General features: G+C 40.1%; 4 protein-coding genes and 1 long non-coding RNA gene across 12 annotated transcripts in view; 2 read left to right on the top strand and 3 right to left on the bottom strand.

Annotated features, from left to right (window-relative positions):
* LOC108628506 (dual specificity protein phosphatase MPK-4) overlaps positions 1 to 7,997 on the top strand; it is a 12,921-nt gene extending 4,924 nt beyond the window's left edge. Inside the window, exons 1-2 of one of the 6 annotated variants that reach the window (XM_018030440.2) lie at positions 5,919 to 6,236; positions 6,482 to 7,997. In XM_018030440.2, the coding sequence (XP_017885929.1) occupies positions 6,503 to 7,531 (1,029 nt within the window). In that variant the 5' untranslated portion in view covers positions 5,919 to 6,236; positions 6,482 to 6,502 and the 3' untranslated portion in view covers positions 7,532 to 7,997. The other 5 variants (XM_018030431.2, XM_026816979.1, XM_026817000.1 and 2 more) reach the window with 5 other exon arrangements.
* Rab9 (RAS oncogene family member Rab9) lies at positions 1,172 to 3,530 on the bottom strand. Its single transcript, XM_018030466.2, has 3 exons — positions 2,364 to 3,530; positions 2,045 to 2,301; positions 1,172 to 1,601 (listed from the first exon to the last, which is right to left on the bottom strand). Exons 1-3 carry the CDS (start codon positions 2,805 to 2,807, stop codon positions 1,583 to 1,585), a joined length of 720 nt encoding a protein of 239 aa, XP_017885955.1. The 5' UTR covers positions 2,808 to 3,530; the 3' UTR covers positions 1,172 to 1,582.
* Positions 3,728 to 4,180, top strand: LOC113464823 (uncharacterized). Its single transcript, XR_003389684.1, has 2 exons — positions 3,728 to 3,818; positions 3,910 to 4,180. It is a non-coding gene; the product is annotated as an uncharacterized LOC113464823 (long non-coding RNA).
* On the bottom strand, positions 4,067 to 5,584 carry koko (cyclin Q). Its single transcript, XM_018030453.2, has 6 exons — positions 5,493 to 5,584; positions 5,125 to 5,258; positions 4,948 to 5,045; positions 4,650 to 4,868; positions 4,344 to 4,574; positions 4,067 to 4,273 (listed from the first exon to the last, which is right to left on the bottom strand). Exons 1-6 carry the CDS (start codon positions 5,528 to 5,530, stop codon positions 4,178 to 4,180), a joined length of 816 nt encoding a protein of 271 aa, XP_017885942.1. The 5' UTR covers positions 5,531 to 5,584; the 3' UTR covers positions 4,067 to 4,177.
* A 5-nt stretch (positions 7,998 to 8,002) lies between the features above and the next one.
* On the bottom strand, positions 8,003 to 13,649 carry LOC108627863 (paired mesoderm homeobox protein 2). Of its 3 annotated transcripts, XM_026817030.1 has the most exons (5): positions 11,828 to 13,649; positions 11,448 to 11,727; positions 10,574 to 11,379; positions 9,879 to 10,054; positions 8,003 to 8,633 (listed from the first exon to the last, which is right to left on the bottom strand). In XM_026817030.1, exons 3-5 carry the CDS (start codon positions 10,695 to 10,697, stop codon positions 8,232 to 8,234), a joined length of 702 nt encoding a protein of 233 aa, XP_026672831.1. In that variant the 5' UTR covers positions 10,698 to 11,379; positions 11,448 to 11,727; positions 11,828 to 13,649; the 3' UTR covers positions 8,003 to 8,231. The 3 variants fall into 3 exon arrangements, with proteins under 3 accessions (XP_026672831.1, XP_026672824.1, XP_017884904.1); XM_026817023.1 differs by having other exon boundaries at positions 10,574 to 11,727; XM_018029415.2 differs by having other exon boundaries at positions 10,574 to 13,649.
* Between the last annotated feature and the right edge of the window lie 8,526 nt (positions 13,650 to 22,175).

The raw sequence follows: 22,175 nt of genomic DNA, 5'->3' as shown, positions 1-22,175 counted from the left end.
TATTTGTCTCCAAACTTTAACGCGCGACACTTAAAAATTTTTTTGTAACTTTGTGATTATTTATTATTCGCTTAATGTTTGGAAAAAAATATGCGCTGCTGCCTTAAATTTTTATTACATACACGATGATGTACTATAATATAACGGTTATCTATAATTGTATTATTAAGGACGTTAATCTATAAAAATTACGTTTATTTGTAAAATATAAGAAATAGAAAAGCAGAAATATGAAATACAAGAAGGACGTTATACCAATATATTTGATCATTTTTAAATAAGCACAAAGTACCTTTATTTTTTTCGTTTTCGTAGCAAAATCAATTTTCAATGTTATAAAATTTATAAACCGTAGAGATAAATTAATATTTAAGACATACCATGAGAGTCTTGATCATCATCATTTCGACAAATACAAGACAATAAAATATTACAGATGTATTATACAATGATGAGTTTCATAGACTTATTTACGACATTCGTGTGGGAATGACGATGCGAAACGTTCGATTCATACAGAATTGATTAAATATACGATAACTGCTTGAAATGCTTTCACTTTGATATGATTAAACTTTATACGTAGTTTTGCACCAAACCGAACCGAGGATATATTCCACGTGTAGCTATACAGAAAGCACCAGCATGCATGTCACATTTATATAATTAATGCGAGCTTCATCGTTGAAAATAATTTTATATTACAATGGTGTCATGTCATATTTCACTATTTATTATTCCTTGTATGTAAAGCATTGCTAAAGTGTTAGGTAGCTTTTAATAAGTTACAGTGCTTTAGAAATGCGTTCATACATTTTTATACGTACAAGATTGTACAAAAAGCTTTGTTTCATGTGTTTATATATAATATTATTCATTTTGTAGGAAAATCTTTAAACACCGACTGCAGGGCATTCCAAGAGCAGCAGAGTACGCTCTATAGTGTAGATATTTCATTGTCTATCTATCTACCTATCTATATATATATAATATTTATAGTATACATATATATATATATATATATATATATATATATATATATATAAGATGCTTTCGAGAATTTTTTTATGATAAATATATGTTACTGCCACTGCCCTTAGTTTGTGCTGCAAAGATAAGGCAAATTTAGATTAAAAAGCTAAATTACATTTTATATGTTTGTTCCTTATTCATAAAGCAGTTGATGAGAATGATTATTACTCTTATTATTTTATCACAAGCCAATGGTGTATGAAACACTTAAAATACTGTTTGTAGCTCGTGAGCTGCACAAAGCGTGATACGAGTAGGACGTTCAATTTGACCTTACACTTTATAGCTGTATTCTGGAAATATCAATCATACAACATTATTCTCTCCTCTCACGAATAACGTGAATTTTCTAATTTCAACGAAACTGAACAGACAAGAAAACGAACAAAATCCGAGTCCCGTTTATAAAAATGTAACTATAGTTCATTGGCAACAGAAAGAAACACACAAAATTTGCATCATTTAAAAACGAACATAGACGAAAAACTACTTTTAACATTGAACTTCACCTTGTCACGAAGAAACTATTGTGGACAGGCAAGAAATGTCTTCAAATAATTTTGTTAGACCTAGAAGAAAAAGTACGTTACAAGCAAACCTGTTACTATACTAATGAAACTAATATTCCTATCGACTCAGTACGTAATTATGTAGGTAAACTTTTTTGTAATCATGTTGCCAATGGTTCTGTGTTAATTCGTATGATAAAAAAGAAACAAGTATATTGTTCAGGTCAAGAGAAAGGGAATAAAATTTATATACTTATATAACGCCCTTATCTATCCTAAATATAATAATGATCACTTGTGAGTGTTGGCATAATTTGTAACGTAGTACAAATGAATTTTAACAGTTCATCCCAAAAATGCCAGCTATGCGTTACAAAAATGATTTGTTTACGGCCTTATCGCACGTCTCGATCAGATCATTACTGAGAGTCTTTTAGAAGAATATTTCATGCATTACGTTGTAGAAACAAAAATATTTAATATCTTATATCTTTGTAACCTACTCAGCACCAGACACAGGCATACAACAACTTGAACGATGAGGAGATTGTTGTTTAGAAAGGTCGACAGTATCTTCTACTATTGGTCTCTCTAGCCTAGCTTCGAGTTGTGCCCAAGCAGCTACGGCTGCACCGAAAGCTTGTTCGACGTTGGTCGCATCTTTTGCCGACGTTTCTACAAGCGGGGGATCACCATTTTCTGCACACCAAGCTTGAGCTTCTTCCGTAGAAACTTGCTTCTCAGAACTTGGAACGTCCAACTGTAAAAAACATTTCATATTAGTACTGTGTCGTGTTTCCATATCCTCCCATCCCGACTTACTTTGTTCCCAACTACAATGAACGGAAACGACGACCCTTCTTGAACATCGGCGTAATAAAGAAATTCAGATCTCCACAGTGCTAAATTTTTAAAGCTCGTTCTGTCGTCCACGGCATAAGTTAATAAGCAAATGTCTGAGCCTCTGTAAAAAGGTGTTCTGAGAGTCTTGAATCTTTCTTGTCCAGCCGTATCCCAGATTTGCAATGTGTACGCTTCTCCATTAATTTCGATATCCTTGTTTAAGAATTCTACTCCGATCGTATGAAAACTATGTTCGTCAAAGTGATTCGACACGAATCTGTTCATGAGGCAGGATTTGCCAACACCACCGTCACCCAAAATTACCACTTTCAGAAGCGTAGATCTTTGAGAATTGCGATTCTGTAGATTACCACTTCTAAGCGTAGCTGCGGTGGCTGCTATGATCGAATTGTTTGCTGACATTTTTTTAATTTATCCTTTCCGAGTAATCGAGAAACTAAGTTCAAAAATACGATATTTATATATATTTTCTTAACTCTCACATGTCCACTGTCTTCGAATCAGAACAGTCAAATTGTTCGTTCGTATCGATTGTATTGGTGATCCTTTGTCAATGTAAGAGATCAGCTGATTCCGATACTAAATAAGTCAACCCACTTTTCTTATACCAGATACATTCTCCTTTTTGCCCAGCAATAATATCTCATTTCTTCACAACTTGTGACCGTGTAGACCGCGCGTTGAACAATTTTATTATTTAAAACACTTTAACATCGCACAACTTTCATTTCTGGACACAGTATAACCCTCCCATTTTACAGCAGGACTTTAACGTCTATTTAAACAGGTCTCGTATCGTTTCGGATCAGATCATTATATATACAATTTTACAAGAATGATCGACTTTAATTTCCCCGATTCGTTCACTAGAATTATTTGAACGTAGTCGCGGTACCTTGAAAAGATGTTCTTCGGTACTGAGTCATAGCCATTACCGAGTACAATCGTAATTTTCCCGAACAGGCATCTATCAGATCTACACTCCGGCGCATTTGACGTGAGTAACGTAAACAATTACTCAAAGTCCTTCGACGGCTAAAATCTATCACTAATTTTTAACATTTTTGTTGTTCGCAAAGCATTTGACACTTTGCAGACGACAAAAGAAACGCCCATGTTGAATGTCACAGTCACAGTTCGAACATGGCTACCAGAAACTATAAATAACTCGATTTTTTTTTTACTAAATTGTACATAAATACATAACACAAACATACAAAAACTAATAATAAACGTAGCGATGATAGTTATAAGTGTATTATTTCAAAATTCATCAAAAATATCAATAATTGTACGTAAATATGCACACATGTGTATAGTAATCAGACTATTAGCTATACGTGTATTGAATCTACATCTATGAATGAAAACTTTTTATTGGATTCAGAAAATATTGAAATCCAACTAAAAATGGTCAGTTACTGAAATTATTGTCATGTTTTCTTCATTCTTTGAATACATGTATTATGGTAAGTGTAAGAAAAGTTTCTTTGTTACGGTCTAGGTCTGAGTATTTATTAGAGAATTACTATAAAAGGAGGGATCATATAAAAACAGATTTTATGTTTGCTCGCTTTCTCTTTATATATATTTTAAATGTTATTCTCTAACTAAAAGACAATTTCAATGGTATAGAAAAATACAAAAGAGAAAATCAAAACTATCATGTTTCAATGATCTGACTTATATTTGTACTTTGCCAATACCAAGTTTCATGAGAAGATCGATGGTTTTGTATTAAATTGCAATGTCAGTAAAAGCGCTAAAATCCTTCAGTTGTCTCTCGTCTCTGGTTCCTCGTCGTACGCTGCCATAACTTTTTCCATTATTTCCCATAATTTATCTCGCGTTAATTCCTTACAAAATACCTAAAAGAAGAAGAGATCGAATCACGAGGAATTTAACATTTGTACCAATCGATAAGTTCCAAGTTCTTACATTGAACCAAGGCTGTTGATCGCATTCATCCATTAACGGTACTACTACACCGTAGATCTGTAGAGCTAAATTAATGCAAGCGATTGCTATTAAATTTGGTGGATAATCGAGTATGGCTGGGGAATGATGGAAGTCTTGCAGAAGTGCCATACTAGTCTTTGCGACGGGGTATTTAGACCATTCTTCTTCTCCAAACCAGGCTTGAAGAGATCTTAGATAGTGCAGCATGTACTGAAACAATGTTATGTTATTTAGTACACGTTTTACCCACTGTCTCGAAAAAAATCAGAAATTAATAATATTTACTTTGTGTGGATGAACGGGGGTCACTTGGAATTTAAGCATACGCATTATCAGAAGTTCAGCTTGTACAATCGCATCTCTCATGCTCCAGTATTGATCACCTAATTCCAGTGGTTGCGATCCTCTGTGCAACGTGCTATAAGATACGTTCATCACGTCTCTTATCTTTAGATTATCATCTTTCACTTTCCCCGCTAAATACAGACAAGTTGCAGCGAGCAACTAAAACATATATATATATATATGTCTATTGATATAAACGTATAAAAAAAATTGTGATTAGTACGAATGAGATATTTACATAGTTATCGTAACCTCCTGGAGCAGATTCTTTCATAAACCTATGGTATAAAATTGCAGCTGTAGCAATAGTTAATGGTTGAGCCTCCAACTTCAAACCTATAATTATTAAAAAGTTATTGTCAATCTTTATTTACCTATTTTCAGTGAAATATATAAAAACTGATGAAATGCCTACCACATTCGAATATGAACCGTGACACTGTAAAACTGTCGTTACTTTTTATATAATCGATTGTAATACTTTTTTGCAAAGTATTCCTCTTTTCTCGTTGCATAGCCAATACATCGATAACATCTTTCATCTTCGAGCTGGAAATATCGTAATAACATGCAACAAAAGATTTCAGTTTTTCATTATCATTACTAACCTAGCCTATAGGTAAATTACCGTAATAAAAACTGGACAAATCTATGTGTATTTTATCCTAAATGTCAAAGCTTCATTAAGTAATAATGACTATAAAAATAATATTGTGTTAATTGAGACCGGTGTAACGCAACAGAATTTTATGAAGAAATTTATTTCACGATGTTTTACGTTACCTTAAAGTTTCTGTACTGGTAGGTTCCGTTGGATTCATCTCGAAAATATTCTAATTGAATTTGTCTACAAAGAACACGATTTAATTTGTTTCAGGTTGTAACAACTTTTGTTTATCACGCGTCTGCACGCGTCTGTTTGTGCGTGGTTGTGGCTATGCAGCGATGCAGCCATGTTGTGCGTCGACTCGTGCTTGTGGCTTGTGGCTCGCTAGAAACCGTAATGTGAAAGAACGACTGCATTTAACTGTAATTAAGGATAACCAAATTCTAGGAAAACATTATTTATTTATTTTTATCACTATTCAATGAATCTTGTAATTGATTTGTTTGAAATATCGTTTCCCATTTTTTTAAATCTTGGTGTACTCTCTGTTTCCTTTTTGTTCTGTGGTTATCGAAAGCGCCACGGTGCGGCACGGTATCTCAGTATTTCACCATATTTCACATACATTGACAGGCGAACCGAATGTTTTATTATGCTACTGTGCTCATGTGAAGTTGTAGATTTTTTGTATTGCCTTACAATGTGCAACAATAAATTAATAGAATCTAATAAATACGTGAAAAATGCACGGAGTTATCATAAAATATGTTAATATCAAAACATATCGTGTTCTGAATGAATAATCAAATGTTTCTTATAAAGCATGTTGCCTCCAAGGTTTATTTTTGGTATTATACAAACAATGTTTATAAAATCGATTCCGTGATCGAGCTTCTATAATTAAGATACGTTTAAACAAGGTAATGAACGATACGATCAATACTGTTGAAGTATGCTTCCTGCATGGATTTTAGGAATTTTATGTTCTTTTATGTGAGAACCTGTGTTTAGAACTCTTAGACAAGTTATTTCACCTGAGTTACGGTATCGAAATGTTAATTTCAAAGTTCTTCAAAGATGGTGTATATAGATTTATTTTACATGTGTGTGTTTTATTAGAAACGAAAGAATAAATCAATTGTCAATAAACAGGTATGTGCTATAGCTTTACTCCAGGATAATCAGCATGGCGCAAGAAGCTACTGAAGATTTTGATGCTGGCCCCACGAGCTATGACGAAATCATCCCTGGTTTATACCTCGGAAATCTCACGGCTGCCACAGATATTGAGTGGCTGAAGGAAACTAAAATAAATTATATACTTACCGTAGATTCCTGTCCTCTTCCTCGGAAGATTCAAGAATTCTCGCCAAATCTGATTATAAAGTACATACAAGTTACTGACATGCCTCGCGAAGATCTTCTAATTCACTTCGAAGAATCTTACGAGTTCATAGATCACGCGTTAGAAACGCACAATAACATTTTAGTACATTGCTATTTCGGCGTCTCGAGGTCGGCTGCAATCGTTATCGCGTACATAATGAAAAAATATGGAAGAAGTTTTCGCGACGCGTTCGAAGCTGTGAAGGAGAAGAGACGTTTCGTCGGACCCAACGCCGGCTTCTTGGCACAGTTGAAACTGTACGAAGAGATGGGCTGCGGGATAAATAATACTAACGTACACTTCAAGATGTACAGATTGCAGATCGCGGCGGATAAGATGCGAAAAGCGAAGATTTTACCGCAAACTTGCGCAGAATTGATAAAACCAGATCCGGCTCTGGTCACTGTGCATCCAGAGCCGACGGTCTACCGTTGTAAAAAGTGCCGTAGGATCGTGGCAAGCGCTAGCAACATTTTACCGCACATGCCGAAAGAGAGACAGATCTGGAGACATATAAGTACAAAGAAATCGTCGAAACAATCAAAAGCAACGCAGGAACCGTTGGAACCTGTTCAGAAAGAGGAGCGTCAGCCCCGAGAATTTTGCACGAAGATATTGTTCGTGGAGCCACTTGCCTGGATGCCCGACATCGTCCACAATGTCGAGGGGAAACTGAATTGTCCAAAGTGTGGCACGAAATTGGGCTCGTTCAGTTGGATAGCGGGCAGTCAGTGTCCGTGTGGAAGCAAGATAGCACCCGCGTTTTATCTGGTTCCTTCGAAGGTGGACTGGAGCAACGCCGTGCAAAATGTACAAGTAACTGTATAATACCGGAAACTGTATCTTCGTGTTTAAGAATTTTTTGACGGTTGATTAGTACGTAAGAAAATGTTTTTGAATCTTTTTACGTGGATCTAGTTCGATTAGCGTTGTAACGAATGTATACGTGTTAGCGGCAAGTCCTTTTTAAGGACGATCGCACGTGTCTAACACGTCGGGCGCGTGAATTTCTAACGTACACGTGACCAATGTATGAGACTTCGATTCTAATTTCGTGCCAATGTTCGTATAAATTCCGTAATAACTGTACTCATTTTACAACTATAAGTGTCTGTCTTGCCGCAACGAGTAAACGACCCGTTCTTCCACAGTATACGTACTTACATCTTCCTTCTTTTTTATGATTAATATTGTATACATACGTAATTCACAAAAACTTTGTAGGGTAACATAACGTTTCCTGTATTGATACTCCATATTAAGGAAACAATAAATTTACGATTTTTATCATTTATTCAATTGTTTCAGTTCTACAAAATAACATTTCAAGTTATTTCCATTACCCTGTATGCGTTCGCTGCTTCAACTCGCATCCGATCGGTTGGTCCTTCGTATTACATTATTTTATTTCGTTACGTAAAAAGTTGTACAATTAAATTACCTTTGGTGTTTCATAAATACGTACAGTGTCCTATAAAATCGTCAAGCACCACGAGATAAGGATAATAAGGAGAGGAAAATAAAGAAGTTACATGCTCGCGTGCATCGTAGAGTACGCGGTGCCGTACGGATGCGTTCTGAAGCGTAGCGCGTTTAAACCGTTCATCGCGGATCCTTCGAGTCCTCCGTGAATCTCTGTTTGGTGATACGGGGGTAGATTCACATTTCCCAAATTACCGTTTATAAAACCATGGCAGGTGGCACTCTGCACGGAGGTGTAGTGCTGCGACGATCTCCAATAGTCACCGTACGGGTACTGTGCTACTTGGGAGCTCTGTAAACTCTGCGAGTTGTTCTCTTGCGGTTGCGTTATTCTAATGGGTCGCAGCGGCAAGGCCGTTTCTGCTTCCCTGCACGGAGTGACGCCTCGATTTATAACAGAACTCCTTTCGTTGCGACGGAACTTGGCTCGTCTATTCTGAAACCATACCTGGGAAAGACGTTTTCAAGTATTAATCAAAAGTGACTTGCGAATTCATAGTCGAATAACATGTCACGTCCACGCTTGTTAAAAAGACTTTCTCGCCTTAAATCAATAAGTTTCGCTCTATGTATTTTCAATTAGTTTATTAATTCGCGTACCTCGGACGTCTCGCGGGTAAGTATTCAGGCATGTCATAAATCAACAGCTTTAATTTGTTGGCTGGGAGAGGAAAGACGAGAAAAGAGAACAAGGGAACGGAACAGAGGAAGGGCCGCGGCGCGGTAAGACGAGCAAAGAGTGGAGGGCAGGGAAGACTGACGGGACAGCGTGACGGCTCCTGGCAGCCGTATAGTCCGCAGGGTTCGCAGACGTATCTACGGCGGAGACGTGGGACGGCAACAGTCACGTTCAGGCGGATGGATCGACGACGCGGCGGCGGCGGGCAACCGACGAAAAGTGTGCACTCCGCGGAGCCCACGTGCTAGATACGCGTCGCGTATGCCAACCACAGATGCCGACTGGAACCGTGCAACTATCCTACCAGGCTAATCATAGCTCCTTGCCCCTGACAACCTGTCTCCTCTGATTTTCTGCCTAGCTATCCGCGACCTCCACCCTCCGTCCCTCTTTTTCCTCGACTCCCGCCTGTATTCTCTTTACCGCCGCCTTCCTGTCCGCCTGTCTGTTCTGCCTGCCTCCCTTCTAACTCCGGTCACCGTGATCCCAAGGAACACATGTGATTTTGGCCTACCAGCGACACGATACTTTTCTCTAAAACTCATTCTTCGCTTTTTTCGTCCAACGCACTTCTACAGTCAGTCTGTTCACCGAGTAGAAGCATCGGAGAAAACAAACGATTCATATGTAACATGTTTGAAGAGTGTCAAGCTATTGTAGTTCGCATCGTTACGTATTTCTTATTCTTTTTCATACTTATGTACATTTACGTTTACCGAGTTTACAATTTTGCTCAGTTATTAACCCTTTACGATCCATGTGTGCCTCTCAAGCACGTCCCAAGCTACTCAATTATAATTAATATAAATATTGCAATCAAAATTATATTACTCTTGAGATGAATAAATCGCTCGACTCGTTGATGCAGTTTCAAAACCTTTGCGTATTCAAAACGATTCTCACATTAAGTTGCACAAATTGACTGCATTTACATACAACGCTTTCAGTTCTCTGCCATGCGTGAACGTTCAGTTCCGAAATGGTTTTTTTACTTGAAGATAATGGGTTTGTTACCTGGACTCTGGCTTCCGATAGAGACACTCGCGTCGCAAGCTCCTCTCGAACGAAAGCGTCCGGATAATGAGTTCTTTCGAACACTCTTTCCAACGCGGCCAACTGCTGCGCCGAGAACGTTGTCCTACTTCTCCTCGGCCTCCTGCTCGTCGGTGTCGTCGAATTCTCGTTGCACTCTATGCAAAACACGTCTGTACTCGCAAGGGACCGGACAGTCGGCTGTACCGTCTCTCTCCGTCGAGAGAAAACGAAGTATCGAGCAAAATATCCTGAGATGCGGCTTGCGATAAAGAAGCAGCGGTTTGGAAAAAAGAAAAAGGGCAAAGAGAAGAGAAGCGGCACAGACGTGGCTATTCTTGAATGACTCCGCTGTGCTTGGGCACTCATCAAAGCGGCATAACGCGAACAACATGACTGAAAACGCGCGATTTCGATGCAATCGAACCGATCGTAAATTGAGAATTAACGCGCGGAAACTGCGCCGAGGCGAAGGTAAAAATATGATTCGCATTAACTCGTCTGTCGCCGTCGGATGAACTCGTTTCGAATATTAAGTTTACAACACGTATGAATTTCATATAACGTTTGATTGTAAAAGTAAAACTGATTATTTCAAGAATTATATTTCACTCGATTCTTTTCGTATTACGTAATATTCGGCGTGTAACAAATTGATCGATTCTCGGAATTCTTACCTAACGAGTGTGTCGGTGTCGACAACAGCCGTGAGACCGTGAAATCTTGCGGCGCATGAGGATTCGTCACTTGTGAAATTATTACCCCGTTGTTCCCCCCTTGCTCTGGGTTTCTACACAACATTTTCTTGTCCTTCTTTCCTTCGTGAAATTCAACTCGAAGCACTCAGTCGAAAAACGATTTAGTAAGCAGTTCCAATTTAGTCGAGGACCAGTTTTCAATCGTCGATCGTTCTAAAATTATTCGAAGATGCGGATATCTTCAATAAAACGGCAAACGACATCTCCTGCTGTACATCTGGTACGAAGCGATTCACGAGTTTAACGAAATTAACGAGCCGTTCGTCGGGACGAAAATGATTATTCAAGTGCGGACCCGTCTTTTTTATTTACGAGCGGAAGATACACTGGCAGGTTTTTTTCACGCGCAATTTGCTTCTGAAAATCTTGATTGAAGCGTTCTGGAGGTGTAGCGTGACGGGGCAATTAAGCTCCTCGTGCCACGTGCCATCCGAACGTGGCTCAACGTGTTTACAACGCCACCAGAAACATCCTATGTTTCTTTTCAACAACAAATTATAATGTATAACTTAACAGCCACTGTAAACGTTTCACTGAACGATATACGTATAGTCAGAATATAAGATCTAACACTTTTCGTAGTCGTTTATGATCCTCTTAACATACAGATTTAATTACAAATCGTTTCCATTGAATTCTCATTGCACATCGGCGACGATGTAAGTAAAAGTTGTTTGGGGTTGCGATGGTAGTTCGGTTAAATTCAACTCCTTCCGCGTTCAATGCTGGCAGCATGAAAATCAGGAAGTAAAAAAAAAGAACCGAAATCTACATTCCTAAGATCGTCGCTTACTTTAATTCAATTCATGATAAACGATGAAATAACAAATTCGCTTTTCTGTTTATCCACGGCTCGCTTATAAATGCCTTTCTTTATAGATCCATAAATCGATCGCAACCTCGTGTATTTTACCAGCTCGTGACATTAATTGCCGATGGCTCGAGCCATAAAGAAAATCTTTGCGAAGTGGAAAGGCATTTAGAATATTCTATCGCTCCTTTGAATCGACCCCCGGTGAAATTCCTTCTAGGTCTCTCGAAACGATTCACCGTTGAATATTCGTTTCCGTGAGCTGTGCAAAACAAAATCTGGTTATCTTTAAAACTGTCTTCGTTTACTGTTCCCGATCTTCCGTCGCGGACACCCTCGCGCGGTAAACAATGATCACTCACAGTAAAAGGAGACGACTCCGTCGGAAGCTCGCCGATTTTATCCGTTTCGCGCGTAAATCACAACTGGTCGATCGATCTGGCCGAATAATCGTTTCGTGAAAATGTGAAACGAAGTCATCGTATTAGTTTGTGCGGCGAGATGCCAACTGACTTGGCCGAGTTAAGACGTACTTGAAGATCCTCCTCAGTCTTTTCATTTGTCTCTCTTCTCCGTTCCTCCCCCTAACTCCCTCTTGGTATGCGTACGGCAGTCTCTTTCCCTCTTCATCTGTGGGCGATCGTCGTGCTTCTCGTTCAACATAAGGAGACACGCACCCGAGAGAGGAGAGAGAAATAGAGCAGTTTAAGAGTAGGTGGAGATTTCCTCGGCAAGCCCCACCTTCATTAGCTCATTGGTTTCTAAACGATACGGCTTCTGTTGCTTTTCTCAATTCGGCCCTTCATAGTTAAAAACGAGTCACCACTTATCCAAATTTCATCATCTCGTTTACTCCATTATTTAAGAAAGCGTTCATCTTCGATGAAATTGTGTGATCCGTTAGGACAAATACGATAGCAGAAATGTCAACTGACTATCAGTCAATTATTGAAACATACGTCACTTTTCTATTATATCTATATAAGTTCGTTTGAGGATCTCTGATATTGTATAGATTGTATCTTGAAGCAAGATTATTGGAAATTCACATATGTATTTATCCATTTTCAAAGTTAGAAGATGATAGAAACGAGAGAGGCGCCGGCGTCACGGTGGTTTCGGTTTTCAGGGACACGGCTAACCACAGTTCTTTATGTCCCGGAACATTGGTCTTCTTCATCGCCGCGGCTTGGCTCTCGTTACACAACGGTGTCGAGTAACGATTTCGCCTTAACGCGAACCCCCCGATATCCTTCTACTCGCGTACTCGCGGGGTGTTTCCTTGCATGTGGCACGTACCCCACACACAACAAATACTCACACCAGATTAAAGTTAAAAACGTCTCTGTGAATGTGTTTTATGATTTTCATCAATCTTCATTGTCCGAGGAGGATTAATTCAAATTCCATTGAATTTAATGAAAACTTTTAAATTATATGAAGCCTTGCTCAAATATTTTCCCAGGTGCATCTGACTCAGATTTCGTTGTCGTGCGTAGCTAAGAATTTAATCTCAGTCAATTTGAAACCCTTTGTTACATTTGGACAAAAGCACGAGGGGAATCAGGCAACCGATTTCTGACAAAACGAAATGAAAGTTGGAGAACGTGGCAATTGGCCGATTCGCGTTTTATACCTCGGCGCGGAACGAAGGGGGTGACCGACTCTCAGCAACAATTATATTCCCGGCGATTTTATTTATACGGAGCTTTTACGAGCGCAGTCACTCTTGCTGTCAACCGTACGTTTGGCCCAATAAAACCGGCGGCTACAAGTCCGCTGTTCCCTCGTTGCCCACCCGCTTTCCGCGTTCACTTTACGCACCGAGTTATTTACCTCAAAATAAACTGTCTACGTCTATTACGCTAAAATTCGTGTGCATCCTTAATACGCGCATACTGGCTCTTTTATTTGTCTATAAATTTTCTATCAGACTCAATAAGATTTTCAAATATGGTCATTAGTTCAGCTTGTAGCCTTTTTTTAATAGTAGTCATTCTTTATTCTAAGTTTTCTAGTCTTTTGCAGTAAGAAGCCTAATGTCTATTGATTAATATACAGGGTGAGTTGATGAATTCTATCAGAAAGAATATTTTCACTGATTTCATTATAGAATCCCACTGTGATTCTTCCATCTACTAAATTAGAAGAATGTATTCTACCAATAGTGTCACGAAAAAAAATGATGAAATAATTTTTTGTTTCCAATGATAGTTTTTACTGACTCACTATGAAATATCTACGTATTAATGAGAAAAGAATAAGTATATGCTTTTAATAATAAATTGCTATATATTTATAGTTAATCGTCATGGATGTTTAATAGTTTAAAAATGACTCCAAGGACTATTTAAGACGGCACTGACGTTTTATATAGAAATTATTGCACGTGGTCCTAATTCAATGACCAGAAACTTTGGTGTAGCCGGAGCTTGAGTTTTGGTGTTTCAGTCGCGAGGAGACGGACGGTTGCGTCGCGACGCCGTGACACGTACACGTCGCTCGCCCAGAGATCCAGGGAAAATTATTACCAGAGCCTGTGTCCCTGTCATCCTCTTTCTCTCACTGGGACAGGACTCCTCCGGTGTCTCTCGCTGATACCAGCGTCTTTTCTTCTCCCGTCTTTGTTTCTCCTGTTTTTTCTTCTTTCTCAACAGGAACAGAGCTTTGTTTGATTTCGCGAGCGAACAGTTTCCGCGATGAGTTTAACGAGCCACGTTCTCATTGAAAGGGAAATAATAGATGCTGATCAACTGGGAAATCGCAGTCAAAGGGAAGCAGGAAATCAATTCGAGTATTCAGAGTCAAGCAGTGGTTACAAACAGTATTTCACTTTGATGAAACAGTAGTTACATTATTTAGTATTGGATTTTACTCGACGTAGACGTTTCTGTGCAATCGAACGTTGATAATTTGTATTACACGATACATCATGATATTTGACACGTATCATAGTTTGAGACTCGAGCTTGTTTACTCGACTAGATTCGAAAGGATTTATCGTATTTAGAGAAAAACATAATGTTAGTTAAAAAACTATGATCGATCGGTTTCTATTATAAGCGACGTTGACTTTAGGATCTCGGCAGCGCATGGGGAGATTGGGGAGATCGTCGCGGAGGAGAGAGAGAAAGCTTGGCATGCGTCAGGAGTGATCAGTGTCCGACGTTTTGTAACGCGAACGGGGCTCCTACCGAAACCACAGATGCAGTTTTCATCACCGTGGCACAGTGATCGTTGCTTGACAATCCTCGAAATAGATTCAATGCGCTCCAACAAATATTCTTCAGGGTACTTCCCACATTATATTAAAACCTTGATTAATCTCGAAACATAATCTGATAAAAAGGAAAATTTGTTATCTAATGCATAAGGCAAGATATTAAAAAAAAGACTGATAGTATAATTATACGTAATTTACGTAATCAGTTTTATAAATAGAATAAAACATTTGTGGACAAGTAATCGTCACTCTTTATTATTATACACATGGAAAACTGGTACTATTCAATTAATCAAAGCTCCGTTGTAATGTGATAACGACGAATATTTGTGTAACGAGAAAAGCTCGAACACGAACTGCGGGAGGAAGAAACATATCATGGTTCGGTTTCTTCGGCTCGTTCGAGCAATTACAAGGGTCGTGCGTCATTCTTGCCAATTAGTCAGAGGGAACGTTACCGCGAGACCGGATGGAAAAGACGCAGCTTTCTCCCCTTTCTCCCTGTCAATTGGATACATTCATGCATAATTTTATCATCCATACAGATTTTAAAAGATATTTCAAGTAAATATTGCCATGATCAATTCTGTCGACTAAGTATTTATTAGTACAAGTACAAAATGCCAATGTTAGAGGATGTAAAGAGGTAACGATTGACGAAGAAGCGAGGGAAACGGCCGGGGGCAACTGACGTGCATCCCCCTTCGGTTAACAGAGCGTGAACCCCGTTACCCGTCGCTCCACCCCCTCCTCCCGACGCCCTCTCTTGTCACCGGTTCCGAGTGAATTATACATTAGTACCATTGCACGTTGCATTACGTTGCCCATTGTAATGTATGTCAAGGGGTTGACCACCTCGGCCAACGCAGGGGGTGACCACGACTGGAACAACGGCGCGTACTGCTAATGGAAAAGTCGAAGTACCCCTTTCTCCGAGCTCCGTTCTGCCTACGCCTACCTAATTACACTCTCTTATCAGCAGCTTCTATCCCGTCAACGTCGCAACGCGGCTGTTACACACGCCCATTGTCCACGGGTAAAACATTAACATCGGTCCGGTCGATGTGCGATCGACAGGCCGGCCGGGGGAAGGAAAGTGGTTCGAGCGAAGAAAACGTTTCTCAGGGCAGGTCGGGAAGTAAGTAGTCGCTGCTCCCAGCGGGAGATCCGATGTACCGAAGCATCCGGAAGACTCGATAATGAGGCCTCGTCCTCGAATCAAGCCTGTCATTGTCGTTCCGTTTCATTCATCGTCGTTGTATCGTATTATCCGATCACGCGTGCTCTACCTTTCCTATTCTTCTCCCGGTCTCATCCGCCGCCCCTCTTCTCTACGAGGCAGCTGGATAGAAGACTCGCAAGTCTTGAGATAAATTCCGATATAATTGGGTTTTACGACGAAGTCTAATGGAGTTTGCGAACCGGTCGCTGTCAAAACTCTTGGTGTACATCACGCGCTGTGAGAGAAACAACGATTTCAACGAGACACTGTTGGATAAGGAAATAACTCAACATTATTGACACCTTAGAACGACAAACATCCTAAGTTCCAACTCCTGACGAGAAACATTTTTACTGATCTTGACTTTTGTCCCTATCTTCTCGTCTTATGCCTACTATTCCTGTTCCTTTCCTGTTTTATCATTGGACCTCGATTTCTCGTACCGATTAATTATAAGGACAACCAAAATGGTACAAGATTGGCAAGATTTCCAAAGTGTAGCATCTAATAAAGTCCTGGAGTCGTTGAGTTTAATTGCAAATTTGGAGTTCAACGACGCAGAGGGATAAGAATGATCGAACGCCGCTTATCTCGGACGCTTATCCGCATGGGGTTTAAATAATCGCAATCGGCGCGCTCCGAGCTATATTTCGTGATCCGTGAAAAAGACACCAGTCACCGAGGAGCAATTTATTCGGTGCGGGCACCGTAACGAAAGGAAATCAGTGGTTGCATTGAAAAAGGTGACTCCGTATTCGACCTCCCATTGTCCGATGAACACTGACGTTCGATCGATTACTGTCCGAAAAAATTAAGCCCAATGATTTCGCAACATCCCGTTCGGTTGCACCATATGACGCCCCATTATCGGCGGACCTAACCGGCGCGACACGATGACGAGCGATCGATCGGGTCTCGCGGTTCAAATAGGCGCCGATATCTCAGCAGCATTACTAAAAAGTCAGAGGAACCTAACGCTCGATGGTGTAATATTCCCTGGAAGAACCATTACTCATCAGAAACAGATTTTTAAATCATTGTATGAGCATATCAAAATATGTAATTTAGTATTTAAAGTCCTATGCTATTCAGGATTATACTACGTTCGCTTTAATAGAAGCTGCAGATATAAATCAGTATAAATAATAGATATTAATCTATTAATTGAAATGGTATTGGTATTGGTTTCCTGGTGGTACAGGCGCTTTATTTTCGTAACGGAAGCGGCATCCTCGTATGTGTATGGAAATGTCGGATGAGATTCTTTCTCCCATGGGAGATCGGTTTGCTAACCGTCTCCTTCGATGTACGTACTTCGCGTACAAAGAGACGTGCCGCGCACGTGTTCCACTCCACGGTCGAGTCTCTTCCACGAATCTCGAGATGGTAAAATGGAATTCTTAAATAATTTCTTAAGTTTAATACTGTTATAACAAGAATTCCTTAGTAATTTTCATAAGAAATACCAAAGATTCTTAATGGAAGCAAATTCCATCTCAATTACGTATAAATATTCAAAGACATCAGAGTAATTAACATTAATTTTCTGAATTCTGTAGAATTATGAAGTTTGCCTTTTGAATATATTTTATTATTTATTAGCTTTTAACGGACGAACAATTTAACGATTTATCTTGTAAAGTCTCTCCGATTCCTGATTGAATTTTTATAGCTATGGTGAAGTAGGGGTTGTGCATTATTCGTGGATAAAGAGATCGCTACTTGTTCAATGAAAAGGGGTTTAAAAACGCGGCGCGTCGCTTCGCCACGAAACATTAATAGGTTCTTTTGAAAAGTAAAGCCTCTCGAGCGATTACGCGACACGTTTCACGAGGCTAAGCGTAACATACGACCCCCAGCCACGATCGATTTCGCCGATAACAGAGGGTAGAACGAGCAGGAACACTTCCGTACCACCGGAATACTAATTCTAATCTCTCGATCGGGACAAATACCGCTAGCCTCCCTCAGTTCGACTGCTTATCTAAATATGTTCAATCAGTACGACTGCAGTTTTTGTTTCACGACTAGAGGGTGCGTTCAGATTTATTCTGTGATATTTTTCCGTTACTTTGTTACTGGTGAATAATTTAAGGAAGCAATAAATCAAGTTTTACGAGTCAAATCGATGACACATCAAAGTCATTCATAAAATAAAAAATAGATATATTTTTTCCTATTTTGTCGACAGTACATGAAAGTGTGATGGTTTATTACTGTGATAAATATTTGTTCTCCGTTTGGAAATGACGTCTATCCCACGGGAACCGGCGAATTTATGATAATTGCCTAACGACGGACAGCGAACTGACGGATTCTTTGAAGATTCGTCTCTCGCAGGGCTCGCGCGTTGTCGAAGGGTGGCGAGCGACGACACTTAATGTCCCGTGACGCCTTAAATCTACTTGTAAAAGGAGAGTCTCGCCGGCTACGATCAAGTCGAGAACGGAACGGAGTGGCAGTGGCCATCGGCCACCGTGAAAACATTCGATTAACGAGGATGAAAAGATTTTTCAGGGGTTACTCGGAGGAAACTCGGTTCTTTTACATTTTGGAGCTAAAAGACGGTTACGTTCTCATGAGAAACAGTTAGGATTTAATAACTTATTCAAGCAAAGAACAGCACGTATAAACCTTCAATCTTATTTACTTCTTCAGCGTAGAACAATTTCTACCAAAAAGGGTAAAAATGACTTGTTTGGCATTTCTTATAATTATTATTCATCTCAAGTACATTTTTCTAAAACTTTCCCTCCGGTAGAAGTAGATATGCGTCAATCGCCAGTAGTTCTAGTGTTAACATTCCATCTTTTAAATTTGGAAGTGAAAACACCTATTTAAGTATTTTAATTCAGTCGATTATGAATTCAATCAATTCACGTTGTTAATATATCAATTGAAAAAGATGATATCCTACTTCTTCATTATCTTGAATGTGTCAAAATTTTATACTCTGGCGGAGAGAATGCATCGAACGGGTAGAATCGGTTGACTCTACATAGACACGAGTCTATACAGGAACGTGGAAATTTATTACCGAGAGAGACAGTGGTACAACGTATTCTACATACCCTTTCGTTGTCTATCGATCGATGCGAATAATCGTCGTACCTACTCCGTAATAATTCTGTGCCGCAGCTGTCCTTATTTTATTCCACGCTCGCGTGTTTGTTACTTATTTCGTAGAGCAGCTGCGATATTAATTATTCTTGATTTATCCGTCGGTTCAGGTGATTTGAATGCCGTCGTACCGCCAGGATCCACGTTTCCAAACCGACCACACCGTTCGACGACAAAGCAGAATTGACAAATATTGGGTCAGTATTCGTTTACGCGACGCGTTAAATCGTACGTATGACCGGAGAATTTATGCCCGCTTTATAGAGAGAAATTCTTTATAAAGAAGTGTCGATCAAGCTGTCGCCTTGCGATCAAAGCAGATTAAATCTCGATCTCGGGGGATAAAAACCAAACTGTGACGGTACATCGATCTGGCCCTTGAGAATTCCGGGGCGAGTGGGACAAACAAGGGTGCGCTACATATTTTGCAAAACTTTTGCGACGAGAGAAATATCGTTTAACGAAGACGACTTCCGGATGGGCGCGCACACGATCTCGGCGAACGTGGGAATTGAAAAAAAGCACAGTTTCGTCGCGATGGGTCGATAAATAAAGCCGAGCGAGAAGAAACGGAGCGTCGCCGGGTAGAGCGAGAAGGAGGGAATTGACGGAGGAAGAGAAAATAGAGAAGTTTTTCTCCCTCCCGGTATCGAGGTCCCGTTCGCCTACTCTTGAAAAAAATCTAGTTGAATCGTTTCCAGTCCCGCGACCCCGAACAATTCGGTCCCGGTCTAATTTCGCGATGCTGCTGCCTATTGCGTATACTCTGAACGTGTTTCCCGCTCGAGGAAAACTAGGGTGAATCGTCGCCTCGTCTGACATCGCGTCGGGACGTGTGTCGTTTTGCGGTTTTTTCTAAAGGCGTCGTTCCAGGTAGGAACGACCATTTTCTATAAACGCCGATCCTTTCCCCTTTTCTAATGTCAAACCGAAGTAACGAAGTCGTTACGGGATGTTATATGTCCTCCCTTTCTTTCTTTTCTCATCCATTAATGTGCTCGTGATCGATCGGAGGAAAAATTGCATCGTTTTAGAACAATATTTCAAAGTAACCTCTGTGATCAACAATGACATCGTTTAGTAATTTTATTATCATTGCTAAACGTATTATAACATTTTTGTTAAGTGTGCAATCTGGCACTCTAATAGATATTTTCTTACGACAAGATTATGTTATCCAATTGAAGTCAGTTCCTGGCGACGATGTTTTAATTGTTCATTGTTAGAGTAAACGAGTGTATATCGGAGACCTATTTTCGAAGGGCTCGCTTCGTTTCATTTTAATGCATTAATTTGCATCCGGTTTTACGCGCATGCACACATAGATACACACGTTGATTTATTCTTGGGTACGCGTTATTGACTCGGTTTTAATTACGAGTCAAGAGGGTGCCCTTGTCTCGGATTTCTTTGTTCCTCGGCGTAAGGGTTTAAGAATGCACGCGGAACGACACGGGGCCGCGGCCGCCTCTAATTACGAGTGGAGGACATGCGGGGCCTTGTGTTCGCATCGAAATTCGCCAGCAATAACGAAACGCTTCGCATATATATTTACCCGGAATCCCTGTTCGATATTCTTTCCTACTAAACACGAGATCTGCGAACGGCATGCCGTAACACAGCTGTCCCGCATCCTACGAAACTCGTGAAACCGTTTCGATCCTCGTTGCAACGTTCCTCTCGACTTTTGTTCCCATTTCGACTATCATCCGCCGACAGAAGTGAATGATTCGCCTGTTCTTAACCCATTCGGATCGTTAGTGCGTATGCACAATTTTCTGTTGATTGTGAGAGGTTCAGGAAACTCTGTCATATATTACTGACAATGAAATACACTGAAAAATAAGCATCATACAATTATTGGTTCGCATTCCTGTTTTATTCTGTCTAACTCAAAGCTGAGAGTGTGATGTTTGAACGTGAATATTGTCGTAGTGTTTTGGAAATTATCGGTAATTCGCAGGCTCCCGAAAAAAATCGCAAAGAAAAGCCGGAGAAGAGCCGGTTTTCAGGAAAAAGATGTACCAGCTGTCAGATCTTGAATGGATCAACGCGGCGCGGTGCGATGGATCCGTGAAGTAGGGTCCGAGATCGAGGAGCTCGTGTCGGATACGTACAAGTAATTGGGGCCCCTCGGTGCTCCGTCTTGGTTTGGCGCGTGCGGGGGAGTGAACAAAAGAATCCGGTCCCTTTGCCGCGAGATTTCTATTCCGTCCCGACGGAGACGGTTGAACCTCTTTAAAAAGCAACGGCCGGAAGATTGTCGCGTGCCCCTTGAAAAGATCACGAGCAACATATGATCGTTGGCCGAAATCATATTTTTACGTGCTCGAAGAAAGCTTCGTTGCTGTATCAATCGTAAATGAATGGAAACATTGTGGAACATTGAATGGAGTGTTTATATTCATTGCACATTCAATTTTCTTATAAATGCATGAAATTCACAGTCTACGAACGTGGATTTGGTCGATCAATTAATATTATGTCTTATTTCAAATGAGGGACCATTTTTTCCTGGAGGATAATCGAGATGGATTGAGTAATTTTGTGGTACACGAAGGGGAGAAATATTCTGTGGTCGACGAACATTTGCGGCATGCCTTCGAATCGGGATTTCTGGTCAGAAAAGTCGCTGAGAGATTCTACCTGGTCAAAGGTTCGGTTTTCTATAGAGAAAACAACCGTACGATTGGAAATCACATTTCCTGGGGATCCATGAAACTTTGTAAGCAGATCTAACCGTAGCCCCAAAGATTGTTTAGGTCCGATAAGTGACAGATTACTACCAACGCTTTTAGAAAAGTTTTTTCCTTCTCCTTCGAGATACGAAAACAGTGTAACTGAACATCTTGCTTCCGTAAAGTTGCTGTGACTTAGCAACCAGGTATCGAATATTTATGTGTACATAGTCAAATTCTTTAGGATCTAATCAGATCCATTAGTGTTTAATTTTTCGAGCCAAATAATTGTAAAATTTATCCGGGCAGCGTATCTGTTCGGACGGCGTCAGTGAAAGCTTTATCGGTGAAGCAGTGGCGCGGGATTCGAAGGTCCAGAGAATCTCTCTCTGGCATCTCGTTATCGGTGCCGAAGAGCATTCCGTTGGTCGACGATCTCGTACCACCCACCAGCTCTCTTTGGATCA

The sequence above is a fragment of the Ceratina calcarata genome, unplaced genomic scaffold (assembly GCF_001652005.2).
Source record: "Ceratina calcarata isolate Rehan_Ccalc_2016 unplaced genomic scaffold, ASM165200v1 scaffold127.2, whole genome shotgun sequence".
In the NCBI taxonomy this organism is placed as follows: domain Eukaryota; kingdom Metazoa; phylum Arthropoda; class Insecta; order Hymenoptera; family Apidae; genus Ceratina; species Ceratina calcarata.
Note: the sequence above shows the minus strand (reverse complement) of the source record. Positions and strands in the feature narration are given on the sequence as shown.